General features: G+C 38.1%; 1 protein-coding gene across 6 annotated transcripts in view; it reads left to right on the forward strand.

The window, feature by feature from the left end:
* The window catches only part of BDNF (brain derived neurotrophic factor), a 56,495-nt gene that overhangs the window by 25,921 nt on the left and 6,456 nt on the right, over positions 1-24,118 (forward strand). The window contains exon 2 of one of the 6 annotated variants that reach the window (XM_053562001.1): positions 3,710-3,713. The exons of 4 other annotated variants lie outside the window; for them this stretch is intronic. Coding sequence is in view for 1 of the 2 variants with exons in the window: in XM_053562002.1 (XP_053417977.1) it covers positions 14,803-15,027 (225 nt within the window). In the remaining variant the exon portion in view is untranslated. Of the gene's footprint in view, positions 1-3,709; positions 3,714-14,802; positions 15,028-24,118 lie in introns of those variants that run through there. One more of the 6 variants, XM_053562002.1, reaches the window with a different exon arrangement.

A 24,118-nucleotide genomic window follows, 5' to 3' on the forward strand; every position in this document is an offset into this window, starting at 1 on the left:
ATTGAAAAATTGTTGCTGGGGAGTGTTCTCTGAAAGGAAGAGGAAGGTATTCTCTTTTTTGTAGAAAAACATGAGTAGCTGGTCAGATTTGTATGGAAGCTTTCATTTAAATGTAAGTATTCAAATTCAACTCTGAGACACTTATGCTCTTGGTAAGGCAAATCTGGCTAAATATACTGGCTGCTAAGAAGTGGATCATTACCCTGATATCTCATTTATAAATTCCTTAACGTTTGAGGATAGGTTGCATTAGGTGAATTAGGAAACTGAGTGTGGGATGGGAGAGTGATTGGGAAAAGCAAAGTAAATTTACAAGCTTCGGTGACAGCCATATAAAGCAAAAATTTATTTCCAGAGACCCTCAAGAGTAACAAATGTTCTGTAGTTTTCCCAAAAGGTTCACTTGAAAGAACTTTTCATGGTGGTAGTAACGTCCTGATTTTGAAAGCTCCCAGAACCTAGTAGCTCTTAAATGTGCTTTCATCTTTGTTCCTTTGGTCTGACGGAAACTTTATGATAACCTTCTGTGTTTTTGACATGCCTCTCTGGAGAAAATGCAAAAGAGGATTTCTTAATTCTAAGACAATATAAACAAGGAGATGTACAATTATATGATAAAAAATATCACTGAACTTCAAATTGGCTTATTAAAGTAAAGCCTAGAAGACATTCTGTCATTAAATTTTGTATGAAATTAAGTTATATGATAGAAACCAAAAAAAAAAAAAATGAGCAGTTTGAATAATTTTAGCAACTCATCAAAAATTGAAGTAATAGTGCCACCTAGAGAACAAAACTACCAGCTTTACCAGCCAAATGGCTTATTTCCATGTGAACCATTTTTCCAAGCCTATAGTTACTAGGATTTCTTGCCATCCCATTCAGATTTGGCAGGTGTGGTGGGGTGGGGTGGGAGTGGGGGCTGGGGGAGAGTGTGCATATGGAATTGTAGATGAAATTTTAAAACAAGCAGATCCACAACTTGATATATACACAAAGTCCTTTTAGCATTTTAATGTAGTAACCAAATAAAGAATAGCCTGCCAGAAACCAAGGGCTGGCCTCCTTTTTAACATTTATTATTTTTAGGGACATGTACTAAAACGTTGAGTACAAAGGTTCTGATTTGATTCATTTGCCACAGGCAATTCATTACACTTTCTGAGATACAGTAACACCAAATAAATTGAGTAGAGAGACCTTTAAGAATGTCTTTGATCTATGATTCAATTTTGACATTAGTGATTTAAGAAGACATATGAATAAAATAAAGGGTCATATATGTAGCAGGATTATACACACAAAAAATAAGAAACAAAAAAGAAGGGGAAGGACATTATAAGGATTCCCTTAATCTTAGAATAAAGATATATATGTGAGCCAGCCCCCCCCCCAAAAAAAATAGCAATGAAATCAGGAACCAATAATTTCAAATTGGCTGAAAATTCTTTGATGAAAAAACCCTATATTTAGTTCATTTTTGCGCGCTCCCATAATAGCATCCAGAATAACACTGATCGCAGAGGAGGCAGTTTGATAAAAGTTGTTGAATGAACAAATAGATTAACAGTTGCTTCTCACTAACGGAGATTCTCACTAGTGATGTAGACAATGAAGAAACCTTATAGAAAAATAATTATTTGTTTCGCTGACAGGAAGGCAGAAATGGAAGGAAGGAAGTTGAATGACATTTTTTGCAATATCTGTGATAAAAGTTATTTGGTTAGCTTAGTTCTAAAATTTCTTATGCATAATTTGATTCACTCGGGGAATTATATCTGGAATATATGAAATGATAAAGTTCATTTAAACAGCAACTGTAAACTTATGGATTTTCTTTTAAATGTCTTGAAATTTGTAGATGCCAGTGGAGATGCCAATTTCTGTGCTTCAGGGAATGGAATATAGTGTTTCTTAAATCTGTGCCAGTTTTGGTAAGCAGAGGAAAAATAGCATGCTAACCAAAGAAAGTTGTATTGTCTGTACTTTGTGTCATCCATAGTGGCAATCAGGGGCAGAAAAGTTTCATTTTTAGAAAAAAGAAAATTTTAAAAAGAGTGTACATTTTCCAGAAAAAAAAATTCATTAAAAAAAAGTTTTGAAGGGGGCGCAGGGAGAGAAGGAAGCTCATTGAATAAAATGTTTGCCACATGGGATTCAGTCTAATCAGTCTTGATTTTGGAGCTGCTACCATCAGCAGTTCCATTTTCTGATGCTTGCTTTCTGCTTTCATGTGCCTTTGAAAGCTGAAACTATGCCCAAATTGAAGCAAGTTTCTCTATGCCCAAATTGAAACAAGTTTCTCTATCTTTTCACATGTTCACTTATTTCTTGAATGTGTTTTTAAACACAGACAAATTTCTTTTACATCATGTAGAATCTGAAGGTCGAGAAATCTGCAGTCATGTTGCTGGGGGGAGATGCTTGGCAGAGTCCCAGGCCACATTCCTAGGCCAAACTCTCCAAGGTATTCTCTATCATGCAGCCCTGGGAAAACACATCCAGCACCGACATGCTGGCTGATAATGTGTCTGAAGGCACAGACGATATGCTTATCCTGTTGAAACATAAACCCAGCAGATACTGCAGACCTTCTGTTGAATGACAGAATCTGGATCATTTACATTTATTATGATCAAGTTCAAAATATCAATTGTGTAAACACAGGACAGAATAGGTCGTTAAGGGTGCAGTCTGGAGGGGAGGGGGCAGTGTGACTGATCAGCACATTGTGGAAAGGAAACCTGAGTGTTTTAAATTAACTGCAAGTTCAGTGTGAGCCAGTGGTGTGACAAGGGGCTGTTAACAAATCCAACTGAAATTCTGCGCCATGCCATTAGAAGCATAATACTCAAAGTCAAAAGTTAATAACTCTGCTTTCTAAAAAGACTGACTCTAGAATATTACCTTTGGTTCAAGAACTAAAATGGGTTGTTTGGGGTACCTCATTGATAAATTAGTGATGTTCCTATTATTGTGACCAGACGTATAAGGAATTTGAAAGCATTGCATGTGAGGAATTGTTAAGGGAACTTGAAATGGGTGGCTTGGGGACAAGAAGACTTAGACTGGAATGGTGAATGGTTTTTGTTTCCCTTAGCAACCTTAATCACATGATAGTGGCTACATGGAATGCCAGGTTGGAAGAATTCTGAAATTGTCCAGGCTCAATGAGAAAGAATGTTCTGGATTGTTGATGCCTGCTATGGCTGGGGGATTAGAGTGGCAGCATGCATCATGATGTATTTTTGTCATCCATATTGTGAGGACAGTCTTTAAAACTTAGAAGAACTATCATAGAGAAGAGGGAGTAGGTGTATTCTGTGTTGCCTTAGAGAGTAGACCCAGGACTGCTGATGTAAAATTAAGTACTATGATAGCTAGAAGACCTTTCAGTTCAATTTAATTAAGCATTTAATATTGAATGCTTACTGCATACAAAGGACTTTATTAGGGCAATTTATAATCTAATAAAGAAAAAAGAGGCTTCTTTGGAATCTGGTCATTTTCTTATAAATGTCTAAGCAGAGGTTGAAACCCTTTTAGAAATGACACTAAAGTGGGTGGTTGGAGTTAGGGTTCTCTGAAGTAAGTACATTTGCACTCAAGTTTTTCTAATATACTGATCATAATAGTGCTCTTTATTTTTAGTTCAGAAATAATCCAAATGAAGACAATGATATATTTCTGTCTTTGAATCTTCTTCTAGATGGGTATAGTATCATGAACTGAGTGTCAGAAATTCTGTTTCTTTGCAGAGTGTTGTAATTTACTTTTTCCACATTTATACGGATTCTCACAAGTTATTTTTCCTTTGGGTCAGGCAGAAAAGAATGAAGAGTCCTTAGCAGATGGGCAAATGGTTTAAGAAATTAACTTTTGGCTAGGTGTGGTGGCTCACACCTGTAATCTAGCAGTTTGGGAAGCCAAGGTAGGTGGATTGGTGAGCTCAGGAGTTCAAGAACAGCCTAAGCAAGAGTGAGACCCTCATCTCTAAAAAAATAGCCAGCATTGTGGTGGGCACCTGTAGTCCCAGCTAGTGTGGAAGCTGAGGCAAGAGGAGCCCAGGAATTTAAGGTTGCTGTGAGCTATGCTGTGAGGGTACTCTACTTGGGGTGGCAGAGTGAGACTCTATCTCAAAAAAAAAAGAAAAGAAAAAAGAAATTAACTTCTAACATTAGATTTGTCAGAGAGCTTAGCAGCTGAACTAAGCAAACTTTCTACCATTTACTTCACTTCCTGGGTACCACAGATATTAGCTTCCCAAAGAGTTTTTCTTTTTAAATGTAAACTCTCAGAGAAATCGACCTCTTTCCCAACACCATCAGGCTTCAATATTAATATATCTTGTTTTACTCTTTGGTGGAACAGTTGGAGATTAACCAACAGAGGGATGTCATAAAATGCAAGCTTAGACCATGAGATGAGCAGGCCACTCCAAGGATCAATGAGTATTTATTCTTTATGATCTTTCATACTGCTTTCAAGTATTAGTATTGTCAGTCAGCAGAACACTTTACTGTCCATATCCCTTTACAATATCACATACTTTGTATATATTTCCTTCTGTTTCAAGGCTTAAAAAAAAATTAAAGCATTATCTACAGCGAATGATTCCTTCACTCATTAATTCACCAAGCATTAATTGAGTGCCCAGTGGGTGCCAGGCACTGGGCACTGGGCTAGTTGGGTTTCTTTTTCCTATATTGATCCATTCATTTTTAGGTCTACTTGATAAGGAACTCCATTGATTTTCTCATATAAGGCTTTTATTACCTATTCATATATTCTGTCCCATAGAGGTCTGCTCTAAAAAAAATAAAAATAAAAATCTTGAGCAAATTCTCTTATTTTTAGAACCTCCTGCCATACTGTATTGTCATTTATTGACCGTATCATTTGGAAAGAACCTATTTCTCTGTGTTAGCGGTTGAACTTTTTTATTCCCTGATTTTCAGGTATCATTTTGTGTTCAAAGTAAGACAACAAAAATACTTGTTAGACATTATCTTAAAAGACATATTGCTATTTAAAAGCATTTCGTAAGGAACTGTTTGCAGCAGTGCCTCTACAACAGAAGCCACAGTAGAAGGAAATTTCTGGACCAAAGATGCTATTTGCTTCCACTGATTTTATGATGGACTTTTTTTTTCCTCACATGTATGGGATTCAGCAATGTGTCTTTAATTTGACAGTATTTATACATGCTGTGTGTTTCTCTTCTAAAAAAAAAACTTAAATTATGAGAATGTTTCCATTTACTAAAACTTGGTTTCATGATTATGTTGAATGAGGGAAAAGACAAAAGATCAGTTTCGTGAGTGCTATTTTGCCTTTAAGCCTTAGTTAATAACTTATTTAACTTTAGCAATTACGTAACGGCATCTTGTATGAGTTTACTAAAAACACACTCGCTCATTAGGTGACCCTTCACTGTGAAGTCAGGTGGTGATTTTGCTCTGCTGTGTAGGGGTAAGAGTCTGTGTGTGGTATTCATGGATCTTGTAAATATGCTAACTGGGGCATAAGTTAGTGTCATCAATTGAGAAATGTTTAAGCTCTTGATATGGAAGCGAGGAAGCCACAAGGAAGCAAACATTTGCATAGTTCTTTTGGGAATCTCAAAAAAAAAAAAAAATCATAAGTTGAGGAAGTGGGAATAGGTTCCACTTCCCTTCTAATACCAAACCTACATCCATGTGCCTAGCCTTCTCTCCCACACTTGAGCAGGGCAGTCAGGCAGAGGACAGTCACGCTGTCCATTTCGGTGACCATTCACTTGCACTGAGAGCTGTATTCACCTGCTTATTGAGAGCATTCAACAAAGAGTAACCTGATAAAGCAGATACTGCTTTTTAAGTGTGAATTCTTTTTTGCATTGCATAATTTTTTAAAATAATTATGTGCAATGGTTGAGAAGCAATACAAGATGACCTTATCCTAAATGTTTTGTTAATCATGAAAATGTCTTATCATTAATAAAATCTCTTTTAAATTGCTTTTCCTAAATTATCAGATATTTTCCCCCCCTGGGTTTCACATCCCTAACAATGACTTTCTTAAACTTGGTAGCATCTATTGTCCCAGAGCCTCTCATGGCTCCTCAGAGTCAATCATCTAAAAACCTAGGAGAACCTTCACCACAGCTGTTCCAAGCAGCATGTGGGGGTTATAAAAACTTGTCCTCATGCAATGCCCTAGTTAATTGTTGGTTCTAGAACCAAAATTTGGTTGGTTTGTCATCACTAAGAGTCCTACATGATTTCACCGGCTAAAGTCATGTGGACAAGATTGCATACTTTGATAATAACCTTGTTCAAATGTGTAGTAGTCCATACATTAAAACATGCACTCACACATCTCATTTCATTTGATCTCATAAATAACCATAAGAAAAAGGTTGGGTAGATATTATTTGTACGTAACCAAGGGAGAAACTGAAACTTAGAGAAGCTAAATAATGATCAGAAATATATAGCTGTAGAACCAGAAGCAAGGGTTATAGACCAGTAACTTTATCTACCCAGTCCTCTTACTACCACTCAGGTTGTCTCTAGCTGTGATCTGCAGTATTCAGGTAAGACACTGCATTTCACCCTTGCTGCTCTAATGTAGAGGGCCTAGAGCAGGTGCAAGCTGATATTGTCACCCTAGCCTAGTATCCACTTTTTTCTCTATGGCAGAATCTGACACCCTTCTGTGTGCCAAGGAAGAACATAGTAATGGAAAGATTAAAAATGTTTATCCTAACAAGTTTTTGAATTTAGTTTTTTTAAGGGAAAAACTCTTGAAAGGAGAGAAAATGAATATATGATTTTGATGTTTTGTTCCTCAAGATTTGTAGTTTTAATTTTGCTTAAAGCTAAGGAACTTAGTAAGTGAGCTATTGCAGATGCTAGTAAAATAGAACACAATATACACAGGGTTCTCAAACATGATGATCAGGCTGGGTGCATGGTTCATGCCTGTAATCTTAGCACTTTGGGAGGCCAAGTCTGGAGGATCACTTGAGGCCAGAAGTTCAAGACTAGTCTGAACAAGAGTGATACCCTATTGCTATAAAAAATAAAAACAAAAATTAGCCAGATATGGTGGTGCTTGCCTGTAGTCCCAGCTACTGAAGAGGCTGAAGCAGGAAGATCACTTGAGCCTGGGAGTTTGAGGTTGCAGTGAGCTGTGATGATGCCACTGCACTGTACCCTGGGAGATAGAGCAAGACTCTCTCTCAAAAACACAAACAGACAAACAAACAACAAATTAGTGATCCTCAGAATTACTAAAATTAAGAAATTATAGATACATATATGAGGGCCTATTATCTGAGATTTATGGGTTTGAGATAGGACCCCTAAGCCTATATTATGTTCAGAAATTTCTACACATGGTTCAGATGTATAGGAAAGTTTGGGAATTGCTGAATTAGAAGCAAGGTAAATTGAATATCCTGTGATTTAAAGAAACCTACCATTGACTTCATCATCCAAATACTTGGGTTAAAGTATGGTTAGAAGGGATTTGTGGCATTGTAAATCATCAGAAATCCAGGGGCTTTGAGATAGGAGGCCTGCTGAGGCTTTTCCTCTGACTTGAAAGAAATTTTCTGGTATGAAACTTCCACATAAGACCTGGGACAATATTTCTGAATCCCAGGAATGAGTCTGATCCCATGCCTAACACTTACGAGGTCTTTGATCTTGGGCAAGTTTACTTAAATTCTGTGTACCTTGACCACTGAACAGAGTATTGGCAGGGATTAAATGTGCTAATACACGTGAAGTTCTTAGATCAGTGTTTGGCATAGTAGATACTTAATGAATTTCAACCACTGTTTTTAGTTTGAATACTTTTCAGCTCCAAAAAACCCCCCACCAAAACCATATTTTAAATGACTTATTGTCAAGATAATCAAAAGTTTCACCAGTAGGCTTCATAACTAAAACTTTGAGTTGACAAAACTCAAACTCTGTTTTGTTGTAATTCTCTGGGTCTAATTTGTTTACTCATGACTTTTTCTGCTTTTTTTAGCCATCTAAATCCTATTCATTCTTCAAAACCCAGCTGGAATTCTACCTTCTCTAGAAAGATTCCTGTCCATAATAAACCTGCCCTATCTAGAGTTCCTGGGCTCAAGCAATCCACCTGTCTCAGCCTTCCATAGTGCTAGGATTATAGGCATGAACCACCACACCCCACCATAAATAGAAATTTCTTGAGGTAGCCCAGGCCTGGCACCCACATTCCTGGGCTTGAAGATTGAGTTTGATTTTAGGTCCACCACTTACTAGCTCTGTGATCTTGGGCAAACTACTTAAATTCTCTGCACTTAAAACAATGTTGAGGGAAATTCTTTCCCCCCATCTTTGTGTTTCCAGGAGGGTACTTGCTTCCTAAAAAGAATACTAGCAAAGAAATATTCTGGACTCTTATCTTGTCCCTATTACCTACTCGTTTCTATGAAAAGACAAGATATCTGGTATCTTCTGGAACATGTGAACCAAAGCAATGGACCCCTGCACTGATGCTGCACCTGACCCTTCAGTTTGATTCTTGTTGGCAATTTGTTTCTATGCTATTCTCAATTCAAAATCCCAAAGGGAAGAGGTATATGATTACCAGAAACGTGTAATGGCAGAAAGTTGAATACATGGCTAATTTTTTCAAAGTTGCATGAAATGTGGTCCTTCTTCTCAAGAACTAAGTTTGCCTTTTTCTCACACCTATTTTAGTATTAACTCTACAATCAGATTGTAAATCCTTTGAAAGCAAGAACGTGTCTTAGCCCCCATAGCACATAGCTGAGTGCTGGGCACATACATAGTAGGCGGCCCTGTAGGTACTTGCTAAGTGGTTCAACATGTTTTTCCCACATGGAAAAGAAGTATTTCCACATTGTTATTATCAACAAGGAAGACATTTTTAATGGAAAATCAATTCTGGCTAAGACTCTCTAAATGAGTTATGGTTTCCAGCTTATGCACCCCAGAAGCTCACCAACATTGAACTCTTCCTGGATTCTTTGTCTTGCTTTTATGGGTTATACATGCTAAGAGGATAGCAGATCAGACATCATAATCTTCTTTTCTGTAAAATATGATCTATATTGAATAAGAGCTGCTCTCCACTCCATTCCCTCTCTTGGGAATGGCCTCTGTGCTTATGTCAGTTACAGCATGTACTGCCTTGTTGATACAAGTTTCTAACCCGGGCCCCATAGTCTCTTTAACAGAAGTCCCAAAGGCAGAGATTCTGTCTCATTCATTTTGGTGTCCCCAGTATGTATGCACAGAAAATGTCTGTTAAATGAACACTTAGTTAAAAAGTAAATTTTAGAAAAAGGCTAAAATCGCTGTTGTCCTGAGCTGCCAGTCTGACATGTTGAAATCTAAAAGAAAGGCTTTCACAGATACGCTAAATACAGAAATTTGGGTGACCTTTGCAACTCTGAAGGGAGAAGAGGCAGAAATGAAGATTAAAAAATATTTGTTTTTTTTCCCCATCATGGAATAAACATGTTCTATAGTTGACTTCTCTTCAAATGAGGGGATTACAGAAACATAGCTAGTTCTGACCTTCATCTTCAGCTGACCAACCAGAACTCTGCTGATGAAACAGGAGCTAGTATCTATGCCCTTGACATAGAATTTGGAGGTAACAGCTCCTCATCTCTGTGTTCACAGGCACCTTGCATAGAGGCCTTGTCTAATCAAAATAGGAATCTCTTACTTGCTTTTTCTGAGTTCCAAGTAGCTGGTTTTCTAACCCAATGTCTGGATAGCAGCACCAAGTTGGAGTACCTTCTTTGAACTTTCTTATGTGGTTATTTCTAGCCTTTTGGAATGTTTCACTTTAGGAAGGTAGGAAAGCAGCCCTTGAATTTTGTGATTAGTTTAACATTGTGGTTCAGCTTTGACAATCCATTTAATGGGAGATCTGTTTTCCAGATGACTGTACATATGGAGATGAGAAACTGTTTGGGTTTTACTTTTTGCCATTTTTAAAGAGTGGTTTTTCATTCAATCTCTAAATTGGGTGTAAAAGGTCCTCTGGGAGCATTTTCAGAAGTGTTTGAAGTTTGCATTTGATTTTGGAGGTAATTTAGAGGCCTACCTGTATGTGACAGGTACAATTCTCCAACAACTATACCCGTTGCAGGAGTAAGGGCTATCTTGTTGGGTTATTCATTCAACATTGATCTCACATTCATGTTCAAGTCAGTATCCTGACAGTTTACTCCCAGATATGTCTCCCTGACTTCCCTAGCAGGCTTTACAGAATTTTGAGCATGTTCAACTGCAGATGGCCACATATGGACTCATTTAACCACATTTTCCTCTTCAGGTGAGCCTGCTCTTGTTTTTTTGTTTATAGTTAGAGTCTATACTTTGGAAGTTCTCTCTCCTCTCCGCTATTTCGGTATCTCAGGCACTTTGGGACTGAGTCCCAATCCCCTCTTGTATTTGCCCCTGGTCACCCCTCAGACTTGTGTCATGTTTTACAAAAGTTGTTTGTAGAGTTGTCCTTTACAGTTTACAAAGTCCTTTTTCATCTACTCACAATCCCTGGTGTGATGTTGAGAATTAGGCAGGGTAAGTATACTTATCCTCATTGTATCACAGAGGTGAGGCAGCATGTTCACCCATGAATATGTCTAATTTGTTGGTAAAAAGTGGTCAAATGCCAGTTGTTTCATAGGGTCAACTTACCAGAGAAGTTAGGCAGGACTAGGACTTGAGTCTTCAGCCCACAGTCCCATAGACTGTCTTCTGTGCCCACTTGTCCCACCTCAAATTAGTTTTTTCAAGGACAGTGTGTCCCAAACTGAGATGGCACCCACCAGACTTATTAAGTGTTGTCACTAGTAGAACATACACAAGCAAAGGAAAATTCTGGAATATCTGTTGCATCAGAGCATTGTGGGAGTTGGTTTGGGGCCAAAAATGAAGCCACTAGACTAAACATTTATATTTAAATTGATTATTTTTTATTTAATTTTTTTATAATTTGTAACATTCACAAATCAAAATAGTATAAAAAAGAAATTGAGGGGTCTCACTCCACTCATGCCTGAGTCACCTGTTTCCCCAACACCCACCATCAATAGATGATCATTTGTGTTATTTTCTTGGGAATCCTTTATAGTGTGTTTATGTAAATACAGATGAATGGGAATGTATTATCATTTTCCTCCATTCTTTTTTTTGTTTATTTGTTTGCAGTTTTTGGCCAGGGCTGGGCTTGACCCTGCCACCTCTGGCACCTGGGGCTGGCGCCCCACTCTTTTGAGCCACAGGCACCACCTATTTTCCTCCATTTTTTAAACAAAAGATATTATTCCATATATACAATGTTTTGCCCCTTCTTTTTGTCACTTATGCTTCTGAGAGCTTTCCAGTTTAGTATATGGGGAGATAACTCATTCTTCTTCATAGTTGCATAGTTTGTAAGTGTGTGCTATCATTTATCTACTTTCCGATAGCTGGAAAGTGGGCTATGTTTTGTATTTTTGCTAATATATATCTTGCTGCAATTAATAGTGTTGTATATACATCATTTTGTACACCTGTATCTGTACATCTGTTCTCACAAGTGGAATTGCTGGGACCGCAGGAGAATTCATTTCTATTTTGATAGATACTGCCTAATTGTCCTGCAAAGGGCTTGGACTGTTTTTATTTCCCCTGGTAGTGGATGAGAATACCTGCTTCTCCATAGCTTCACCTAACAGTGTGTGAGATGAGATGAAAAATGGGAGGCGAACTTCTAAGTGAAGGCTCAGTCTTTTGCCTCAGCTCAAGTTTGCAGTGGGAATACTAGACTGTTCCAAGAGCTGGCTGAGGCATCAGTTCCAGTGGAAATAATGCCTGACCATACCACAGCCATGAGTTTGTGCCAGTTCTAGTGATACACATGGAAGGGACCCATGTCGCCACTTGCAGAATTTCCTGTCATGGAAAGTTGGTGCATTCATTATTCACCTAACTAGCAATGATGGATCTAAAGAGCACTGTGGTGTTTATTAGAACAGAAGGGAGAATTGTTCCGTCACGGTGCACTGTGTATGGCCTTTTCTCAGCTGTTACCATTTTTTCCAGGAACTGAGTTCAAGAGCTGTATCTTCAATATGAGGAAATCTCGTTAAGCTTGGAACTTTCATACCAAGGGATTCATTTTTGAGGAATGATTTTATACTTCCCCCAAGATTTGTAATTAACTAGTACTTTATAAGAGAAATTACAAATGCCCAAATGTGATACAAACATTGAACTCTGATGTAATATTGCTGCATTTCTTCCTTAAAGCTGCCAGGCAGTTTCCTGCATTAGACAGGAATCGTATAAAAACACCGTGATCTGTGGCCTAGATAACAGCTTCACATTTTGAAAGGCATATATTCTAGGTCATCCTCACGTAACTCTTTACCGTTAAAGATTGATTCTCAGTCTTACTTTTTTCTGAGGATGGAAAAAAAAATCTCCCTTCAGTTCTGTTGCATTAAAAGTGTGGTAAATGGAGCCAGGCAGAGTGATTACTGCTTCCAAATAGACGTTCTTTTTTTTTCTTTTTTTCCATAGACTTGTTGATGGGACCACTTTTCGGGGGCAGGCCACTTTTACTCTTTATGGAGCAGTTGCAGTTGGATAATTGCGTTGATATTTGGCACACACAAGAGATCGTTCTGGGGCACACGGGTAGATAGCCAAAGGCTAGCTGACACACCACTGACAAATACACATTTTCTTTTGTAAATAACACCAGTGAAGGCTTTCACAACAGGCATTTCCAGTTTTGTTCTCAGGCTCCTTGCAGCTGCTTCTCTACAGGTCTGCTCTCTTCCCAGGGCCAGTTGTGGCCAGGCACAGGGTGTTGTGTTTTGTGCCATCATCAGGTAACCCAGTGTCAGCCCGGGTATGTTTTGTATCAACTCCGTGTGGCTCCGGGGTCCAATGGCCTTGTCATTCACACCAAGAGCCTCTAGGTGCTAGTTTGGTGGGAGAGAACCCATTTCACGACCCTCGTTCCTTTGGCTATTTTGACTCAATTGGTCTTGTCGGCACAATCTGTGAGTGTCTGATGCTCCATCCATGCTGGACCATCTGCTGTCTTTGTGGTCTTAACCAATGGTCCAAATTACTCCTTGAGAATAAAATTGAGATTGTCTTGCTGTACCTCAGCCCCTCAGCTGTATTCCTGAAGAATAGGACAAATGGATGGGTCTCAAATGCAGTGGCATAAGGTGTCAGACCACAGGATTTTGAGGGGTGCTTTAGGTGCTATAAAGAAAGATTTTAGGTCACAATTATGTTTTCAAAAGGCACAATGACACTTGAGCCTTGATTGAAAACTCTTAAATAGACTTGACAGAGGGAGTATTTGGTAGTTATGCGACTGGAATGAAAAATACATGGGTCTATTCTAATATCTGAAGAGATCTTCTCAGGGAAAGAAGCATTCTGACGTCTCATCAAGTTACTTTCATGCATAGTTTGTCAGTATTATTCTTGTGAGAATAATTCAAGATTTAGCAAAAGGTAATATTAGGGTGATGTTAAACCTCTGTCAAATGAGCACAAACAAACTGCTTATCAGAAATGACCACATGGAACTTTGCTTAATAAGTAAGAAACCAGTGCATGGGGTCTGCAGGATATCTCTGCCAAGTGGGCCTCCCTCAAAAAAGAAGACACTCCATCCATATCTGACTCAATATGGAGAGAGACACTGCCAGCCAGCCCTGGTTCCTGTTCCATCTTCACCACAGACTAGGTGTATGGTCTTAGGAAATTTACTAAATCTCCTCAAGCCTCAGTTTCCTCAGCTGTAAACTATGGATAATTAATTTACTGACCTCATAGTTAATAAACGTTAACTATTATTTTTTACCCCCATAAGCTAGAGTACTGTGGGTGTCATTATAGCTCACACAACCTCAAACTACTGGGCTCAAGTGATCCTCCTGCCTCAACCCGCTGAGTAGCTGGGATTATAGGCATGTACCACCATGCCTGGCTACTTTCTCTATTTTTTTGTAGAAATGGACTCTTGCTCCTTCTTAGGCTAGTCTGGAAGTTCAAGCCCTAAGCAATTCTCCCAACTCAGCCTTCCAGAGTGCTAGGATTACAGGCATGAGCCACTGTGCCTGGCTAGCTATTATATTTCAAATCATGTTTAATACAAAGAGCAGCTTAATATTATTTTTCATTTATATAGCTACTCAAAGCATCTTCCAACGATATCACCCATATACCACCCCCACAAAAAAATATAGTGCTGTGTTTATTTATAGTTACCTTATAAAAATACAGTCCTCACCCTGCGCTTACATTAAATATATTGATATTTGAGTTTGCATGTCACCTGCAGGAATCAGTGCTTAATGAAAAGGGGTGGAGACCAACAGATGTTTTCCCAGGCCTGTTTTTCACAGAAGTGAATGTTTCCATATAGGAACATTCTGATGGCTTCACTGATGTGGACATTTTCATGGATCTTTGGTCATCTGAGATGTTAATATTTTCCCTTATATTTTATCATACCTCTGGAGCACAGCCAGTTTCTTGAATAGGGTCCACATGGCTCATTATCTTGAATAGGGCCTGGAAACTGCCATACTTGTGCTGTTCAGATGAACAGTGACAACTCAGAAGAGTTGGGAGCTAGAGTAGAGTAGTGGACAGGAGAAAATATTCAATTATTTTTCCTCCTGTATTAAGCTATACGTAATGAGCCCTTTCCTGTGCTTTACAGTAAGTAAGTAAAGGAAATTGTAGAGTTGGATGTAAAAATAACCCCAAGGACAACTGGATGTGTGGAACCACCTGTTTTCTCCACGTGTATGCAAGGTTAATCCTTGTTGCCATGCAGAACATTGAGTTTCTCCAGAAAGAGTTTCATGTCCTCACATGTTTTGGCATCTGCCCACATGCTTCTGAGTGGTGTGACTATGCGTCCCAGGAGAAAGGCTGTGGTATGTGCCTCTGCGCTTCAGTGGAATTTAACAAACTGATTCCTGAAAATGGTCTCAGAAAGGTGAGCAACAGAGAGCTAATAGCCTTCTCTTGCTAATTTTATCTTTTTTTGCAGGATTTCTGGAGAGTAGTTTGGAAAGGAATGTTATTCTTTTGTCTCTAGAGGCAACTTGCCTTTCTAGTTTCTTTCCCTACCTGTTTTTGCCTCTCTTGCTTTTTATAGTTTAAATGTTCCACATACTTCAGAGTTTAGGGTGTAATCTAGTGAGGTCCATTCATTAGGTGAGAATTATCCATCCCATGTTCATTTGAGCCCTTCTGGGTTAATGACGTTGAAGCTTGCCAGCTTGGTCCTAGATGGGTCTAATTATGTACAGATATTCTTTCTATAATGGAAATTGCTCAGGTAACTAATTAACCACAAGAATATACTAGCTATGGAAAATTTCAAGAGCACCATCTGTGTAATAACTGGGAGGGGCATGCCTTTAGCGCAGCCCTGGGGTCCATTAAAAGTGTGGTTGTGGAGTGACAGCGTGTGCTGGGTTGTTGGGTCTCAGCTGTCAGAATCACCATAGCATCTGATGGCAGGAACCTGGGGTGTCCAGCAATACTTGAAAAGCATCCTGTTGATTACAGGTTGCCAATTCTGAAGCAAGAGACTGAAATAAGATAGACTGGTTTTAACTTTTACTCTCTCTAAAAAAAAATTATGATTGTTCTGGCATGTTCCCAATCTTTACATAAAGGCAAACTTCTTTTCACTTTATCTGTCCGTGGGTCTGAGAGTTACTATATGCTCTCCCCTTTGGGACAAAGAATGCAGCTGTGTCACCCTTGCCTTATTTATTTATGTACATTTAGGGTACATGCTGATTCTTGGATGCAGCAGCTTAAAAGACAGTGCTCTGCTTAGCTCTCACGACATCCCCTGCTAATAGGTGTGTGTTGTGTGTCACTGGGAGGAGGCAGTCCCTTAGCTGTGTTGACATCTGTACTTTTCAATGTAAGTCTGAAGGTAGAACCCAACATACTTGAGATACCACCTGGAAAATTGGGCTATGTATCATCTCAGCCCCACCCATTTGCAAATGATTTAACAACAGCACTATCAAGGTTCCACTGTGAGTCATTAGAATTTGGACTGGTGAACTTGGTGACTTCCTCATGTTTTGAAACCAGCAATCTCTGTTGTCCTTTATAAAAAGCCTACACAGTGGACCAGTCTCCAGGCGAAACTGCCCCCATCGACTCCCTTAAAATGTTCAACTCAAATCATTTTACACTTTTCTCTGGGTTCGACTTTATTTAAACCATTTTGGGTATTTTAGTCTTGAAACAAATGATCCCAAATATTGGACACCAACTGAAAAATTGGGTTAGCTGCTGGAACGCTTATTGAAGTGGAGTTGGGTTGGAGAGCGGCTTTTGATGCTTGACACTACACTAATATATTTTAAGATTTTGTTGTTGCTGTTGCTGCTATTTTGTGAGTTGTTTTGTTTAAATTCACTGGTACTTGGTAGGAGAGAGATGGATCTGTTGGTTTTAGGACGAATCTAGAAATAAGAAATCTGCCAGTTATCCTTGCCTCTGTCTCTGTTTCACCATTTCAGGACAGAAAGGTCTCAAAAGGACCGGTGACATCCGTCTGAAAATAATATCATTATGCCTAGAAATCTGCTACATGCTATAGCTGCTTACACGTATCATTTCTAATATGATTCTGATTGTGTGAGAGATATTAGGTTCTGTTAAGTGATCAGGGAGGCCAATTATGCTTGCACTTGCCTTGCAGCAATTAGGTAAAAATTCATGATTGAACAGAAGTCCAGATTTAGGTCAATAGCACTGTCTAAAATTCTTACTCATCCAATCACGTTTATAGGTATCCTGCACTTTATGACATAACCACAATAGTGGAAAAGCCAGTTGACATAAAGGGAATTCATATTTTACTTAATGCTGTTACAAAAGCAAAGGTGTTTTCCCACGTAAATGTTCCCATAAAACAAGTTGAACCGAAGGTGGAAGATGACAGGTAACCCTATGGCATGCTGAGAAAGTACCATAATACTTGTTGACTTAAACCCTTTCATTCCCTTATCTGGAACAGCTTCCTTTCTCTTTATCATTTAGTCTGTTCCTTCTCAACTTTAATAAGCATATGAGTCACCTGAACTATACTATCTTGTTGAAGTGCAGGTTCTGATTAAGTGGGTGCACTGGGGGAGGGGAAGCTGAGCTTCTGCATTTCTTATAAACCCCTACAATCCCCTAGAATAGCTGATCCACCTTACAATTTGAAAAATAAGATTTTATTTTATTTCAGCTCATGGAAGTTTATCTTCTACCTTAGTCACCTAAGCCCAGGCCCCCCTAAATTTCTTCTTTTGTTGGAATATTTTTTAAGTAACAAATTTGAATTGCATTAGTACACTTTACTTATAAATGTAGCGCTCAAAAAACTCTCTCAAGTTTCAGACTTTAGGTTGCATAAAATTAAATTCATACTTGAAAATTTTCCATAAATTCCAAAGTCTTTATGGGTATGGAAGTACAGTGCAAATGCCTGTGTTACAATGACATTTGTTTTTCTAGCTCTATATTCACTGGTTTCCAAAGTTATGATCTTCTAGGAAATTGTTCCCGGCATTATTTCGCAGAAGTTGTGATCAGGGAGGCCAATTATGCTTGCACTTGCATAGGATACCTGTCATTAAATGTGATGCTTATTTTATAATTTTTCCAGGTTCTTCATAGGGAGAGGGTCATTGAAAAATTCTTGGAAACACTTGTAATTAATTATCTACTTAATTAATGTCATCATTTACCACATATGGGAATTTGATAAATAATACCTTGCTTTTGATAACTCAATAGTTAGAACATTGTTAAATCTAAATTTTAGTGAATTTTGTAACACATCTGACCTGAAATTCTAAAGAAAACTGAATCCTAATTAAAGAGGTTTAACTTTTTAATTCAATGTCAACTGCCATTTGGGTCCTATAAAATAAAAAATAGTAGATTTAAAGTATATTATAAAGCATTTTCAGATAATCTCACTTGATATGCGAGTGGCTTGAGTATGCTTAATGCTAAGGCTTCTGAATTATAGACTAGAGGTGTGTGCCATTGACACAGGGTCTCTGTGACAGGCAGAGGAGGAGGGCAAGGTCCAGGTGAGACTGGCAGTTTGGGATGACTCTAGCTTTCGGGGAGATGCCATCAATTATAGGAGAACAAGTAGTTTAGGAAATAATGGCGGAAGCACTTAGAACACGTTGGATGGTGGCAGCAGGCCCTGGGGTCAGTATGCCAGGTAGGATATTTTCTGCCCAGGTCTGGTCCTTGTGCTGGACATTATTTATCCCTTATTCCAAATTCATGACATTTCAGCTCACTTTAAGACATCCTGCTCATATTTTAATTGCACCTTCCCAAATAGTGGGCAGATATTACCAGCACAGAGTGGTGCTGGTAATATTCAGTGTGTTGGGGGAGCCTAGTTTATGCAGGGTACTATATAAATTCCTCTAGGTCAGTGGTTCTCAACCTTCCTAATGCCACGAACCTTTAATATAGTCCAAAAGAGTCATGATCCACAGGTTGAGAAATGCTGCTCTAGGTGGTAATTTAAGGGAGAATACTTAGTGCCTATCCTTAGAGAGCATGGGGTCTAGTTTTTCTCTTGCAGAAGGCTAGACCTCCTGCCACTAGCAAAAGTCTTATTTTTTCAGTGATAGATTGGGGAATACTGGGAGATGCTTTCTATCAAAGATGCATGTAAATATATCCATCAAATTAATGATTCAGGATAATATACAGTTTTTTTTTTTTTCCTCATGGAAGTTACAAGTGCGCATTACTCTGGATGTGAATTAAGAATCAGCAATCTCTCTGGCATTCTTAGTGACTTTAAATAATGTCTGCAAGTTTCATGTAACACCATGGGTGTACCAGGGAAGCAGAGGATCCTCTGCTATGAAAGATTGCATTTTGTAGGTAATGATTTGAGATATTCTCATCTAAGATATAGACCACATTATGGTTAGAAACTACATTTTTAAAGGTCCTTCTTGGCTGAGTGCCAGTAGAGTGCTGGCCCTGTGTACCAAGGGTGGCAGGTTTGAACCTGGCCTGGGCCTACTTAACAAAAAAAAAAAAAGAAGATACTTCCTTCAGAGCTTTTTATTATCTGCATTATTAATTATACCAGATATTATTTACTAAAATATTTATTTTTTTTTTCTTTTTTTTTTTTTTATTGTTGGGGATTCATTGAGGGTACAATAAGCCAGTTACACTGACTGCAATTGTTAGGTAAAGTCCCTCTTGCAATCATGTTAAAATATTTATTTTTAATTGAATGGCCATCCAGATAAGTAGGTGAGTATCTGTAATGTTCATTACATTTTTTTTTTCATTTTATTTATGGATTTCAACTATTATTTTCTTTGAGGAATTTGTATAGGGATTTTTGTGGTAGTGGTTTTTTATTTGTTTGCTTTGTCTTCTTATCTAAGCAATATATATGTAATGGGAAAATAATGTAGAGAAATAGAACAAACCAGTCCCTGTGGTTTAAGACCCGGTTTTCTTGGGAACCTAGAATTCTGACCTTATTCTATCAGGGGAACCACAGTGAGTGGAGGAGTTGATTAAAAACTCAGGTCCTCTTTCCTTCTGTATGAAATGGGGATAATTATAGTTACCTGCACCTCTAGGGTCCTATGAGTCTTAATTACTTAATATTTGCAAAGTGTTTGGAGATCTTTGAATTAAAAGTGCTGAACATAGAATCAAAGTTCAGTGTAATTAGAACTGGAATGAAAGTTTGTCATCTCACCTCCCCTCTACCTCTGTCCCGTTCTTCTGCCAACCTAGATGTCACTGACGGTCACAGCTACTCAACTCTGCACACTTCTCTCTAACTACTTTCCTTTTTGCACCTCACTTCAGCTTCTAAACTTATAATTGATTCATTGATGATTAATTTAAAAGATATATTCAGGCCTTTAACTCCACTCTTATATGAGGTTGGACAATTAAATTCATGAACTAGTCCTAGAAAAAGCACTACATACATAAACTGCTAAATATCACTATGGTCAACTTTGAAGTACTCCCCTTAGGAAGCTTTACACCAACACCAGCACCTAGTTCATCCTTCAAAGCAATTTTGGAACTCTTTCACTAGAATAGTCATCAGAGCTGTTGTTGTATGAGGTCTGAAAATTAGTTTTGAACTCATCCTAGAAAAAGGCCATGCCCTGGTGTGAGTGCGTAGCTTCTCGAGGGGAGTACTGCAAAGGTGACCATAGCGATATTCAGCAAGGAGGTATAGAGCACTTTTTCTAGGATGAGTTTGTGAACTTAACTGTCTGACCTCATATGACTACTATTTGTTTTTAAAGTTCAGTAGTCACTAAGACTAAAATCAGTCAATTAGTTTTTTCCAGTCTATCATTCTTTCAAACCCTGCTCATGGTGGTAAACTGGTCTTCTTGCAACATTCCCCTGCACAGAAACTCTCATTGGTTCTTCAGGAGCCATACGCTGACATCCAGACTCTTTAGCGTACCTTCAGAGCCTTCCCAAATCTGGCAATCGTTTGATCTTAATTCTCACTATTACTATTCCAAGTCTTCTCCCCAGACAGCACTCCATGCCTTCCCATTTCTGTGATGTTAATCAAGCTGCCATTCACTCACTTGGACCTTTTCTGGTTATGCGCAAACTCTTCCAATCTTCACAAAACATCCCTTCGTACTCTAACTTTTTTCTCTTTACAAAATGTTGTTCATGCCTTTCCTGGACTGTTTCTACCTTTATATTCTGTTTAAATAAATGCTCTGCCTCCCTCCTAGACTATAAGACTGGAAAGGTAAACTTCAGTTCTTATGGTGAATAAATAAAAGGAGGGCTAATGTATGGATGCAGTGAACTGGATGCAAATTAAAGATTTTTACTGATTTGTAAAATTTCTTTAAGGTGGTCGCTTAATAGGTTACATCATTTATGTTAGAAATTAAATATTAGTTAATAATTTCTTCAACATTACCATTATTACTGTTGCTTACAGAACTGTCTAAAATGAGCTGTCATATCTTTAAATTGTATTTAAACCCAAAGGGGTGGCGAACAAACAAAACTTTGCATTTTTTTCCCTGTATGTCTGAATTTTCTATACTATTGTTTAGTTCCCCCTTCTCAGCTTTGGCCACAGAAACTTCATCCTAATAAGCCAAAATTTTTGCAGTTTTCTCTTAGAAGAAGACTATATTATCTGAAATTCCACACACCAAAGTAGTCAAACTTTGAACTTGAAGGGTTGTGGAGGTCATGATTAATTCAGTCCTATGAAGTAGTATCTTAATGGTGCTGCCTTCAGAAAGCTGGGCTTCAGGATACACATAACTTCAGGAAACTGTGCCCACATTTTATTAGCTCCCTCATTGTCATAGCTTCTGTCCTCTCTGCAGTTAATGTTCTAAAAATGGCAGCATGTACTGATGGTAAAAGCTTGGATCAGGAGACAGGTGACCTACTAGCTTCATGACATTTGACAGGTTACTCAACCTGTCTGAAGTGTAATTGCCTCATCTGTGTAATAGAGATAATGATACCCATCCTGTCTCCTTGTAAAAATGAAATTAATTGATGCTTGTGAATGTTCTGTAGTTTCTTAGACAAATGTAAAGAGACCATGTTGTCATGGACATTATTCCGATTGAATGTTTAAGACTTTTGAGTGATGCTTAGAACTAAACTTTATATCAACTTCATTAATTTTTTTTAGTCATATGTACTTTATTGAATTTTCTGAGAGTGGAGCTGAGAAAACCTTCCTACCATTTTATACATGTGGTTGAGTTGATTGTTTTAAGCCTTGGAACAGAATTAGCACCAATGGGTACATGAAGGATAAATAGACATATAGACTAATGATCTACTTAGCATATTGCACAGACTCTTTATCTTTTGTGTAATAAACCCTCATCTGAAGGTTGAAGATGAAGAATTATCATGGAAGCTTTCATTTAATCTTTTATGATTTTCTAATATAGTATATGCAAATTACTAATCGATGAACTTAGCAGAATAAAAAAGGAAGTTAACAGACTGAAAACTCTAAATTTTAATATTATTATTGTTATTATTACTACCACCGCCTATTTTCCGAGTCTTCTATTGATCTGTTAGAAATGCAGTAGGAAGGAGTAGGACAGTTAGTATATTGAAGTGTAATTTGCTTTTTAATTATTCAAGTAAAGTTTTACCCTATTCAGGGTACTCAAGAAGGCACTCTTGCTCCTGGCTGACAGTTGCTGTCACATTCCTTCCAGCTTATAATTTGGGGTCAATATAGCCTAACCTATAGAATTTCACCGAGTTCATGAATGCTTTCCAGATGAAAAGACTTCCCATAAAAATTATGTCAGAACTGTATTTTTTCGTAGTTTAATAAATCTGTTAGTTTTCTACCTATTATTACGATTACATTTCCCTGTGTTAAGCATTACAGGGGATCAGACATGATTCATTCCCTCAAAGAGCTTCCAACTGATCCCTCTTCCAACTGACAACTGACTATAATTCATGAATACAGTTAATTAATAAGTAGGGAATACAGTACTAAATAAGATATAATGTGGAATTGCAGAGAAGGAAGGTCATATGTGTTGGGATAATTAGAGAAGGTGGCTTGATGCTTGAACTGGGTCATGAAGGATGAGCAAGATTTACCCAGGAAAGAGAGACAGAGAAGAGTTTGCTAGAAGAACGGGACAAGTCACTTCCAGGCATTAGAGTGTATAGGGCTCTGGCCTGATTAGAGCAGAAATGATAAAGCGTTGAGTAATATGAGAAAATGAAGCATTGAGTAAGAAGAGAAAGTTAGCTAAGAAGGGTGAGGCCATATTTTGGAGGGTGTTTAATACCAGATAGAAGAGGTTAGATTTGATCCAATGGAACAAAAAAAAGCCATCTCAAGTTTTTGTGTGAGAGAATAAATAATATGAGAGGGGTTGATTAGTTAGGAGGCAATGGTCAGAGTGAAATGGAGCAGAAGGGGTGTCCAGTACAGCAGGGGGATGTTGTAGTTACAAAATGAGATTGTGAGGGCTTAAGCCCAGCTGGTGGCAATGAGTTGGAGGGAAAAAGATGGACAAGGAGAAGTGTTTTGAAGGAAGAATTAGCAGGACATCTTGACTGATTAGATTTGAAGGTTATGCAAGAAATATGTTATTAAACTTGATTCCAAATTTTCTGGTTTATGCCTGGCTTGTTTGGAACAGAAAAAGTAGTAGGCACCATTGTTCTGACAAAAGATATTGAGTTTGATGTTGGATCTACTTGATTTCAAGGCCTTATAAGTGAGTAGCAGTTATATCTGCAGAAGTGCTGCTAAGAGAGCAGAGCTGGAGATGTTGGATTGGACTTTATCACTATTTAGTTAATTCATAATTCCATACACATGCTCAGTTCTAATTCCCACGTTTGGACTTTAGAATGAAAGCTCATGTTTGGACTCAGATCTTAATTGTTCCTCTGAAATATTTGCTTGTGGATCTAATGAGAAAATGTTATATAAAGTATTAATTGCCTTTCTAATCAAAAAGTTATTAATAAAGAGATAAACAAGACCAGGGAAAGGTAAACTTCTTGAAGCCAAGTATTGGTATCATTAAAAGACCCTTACTGAGTCAGAGAACATTCTACTTAGTAAAGTATCACAAGAATGGAAAAGCAAGTATCCAGTGTACTCAATACTAACATGAAACAAGTAGACAAATAAATACACGCCCATGTAAGAGAAAAAAAACAATTAAACTCAAGCAGGGCTTGGGGAGAAGAAGAAGGGAAAGGGAAAAGAAAGAGAAATGGGTGTGCTCTCACCTAGTTGGCACAATGTAAGGGTATGTGGCACACCTCCTGCGTGGGGGGCACAACTACAACTTGGATTTTAACTAACAAACACAAACAGTGTAACCTAATTGTCTGCATCCTCATATTAATCTGAAATTTAAAAAAAAGACTCCTTACTATAGTAGTAACAACAGAACAATTTTCCAGCTCTGTAGCTTAAGATGCCTTATTGACTTGGGCTCGGCGCCTGTAGCTGAGTGAGTCGGGTGCCAGCCACA

Source organism: Nycticebus coucang, chromosome 14 (genome assembly GCF_027406575.1).
Source record: "Nycticebus coucang isolate mNycCou1 chromosome 14, mNycCou1.pri, whole genome shotgun sequence".
Taxonomy (NCBI): Eukaryota; Metazoa; Chordata; class Mammalia; order Primates; family Lorisidae; genus Nycticebus; species Nycticebus coucang.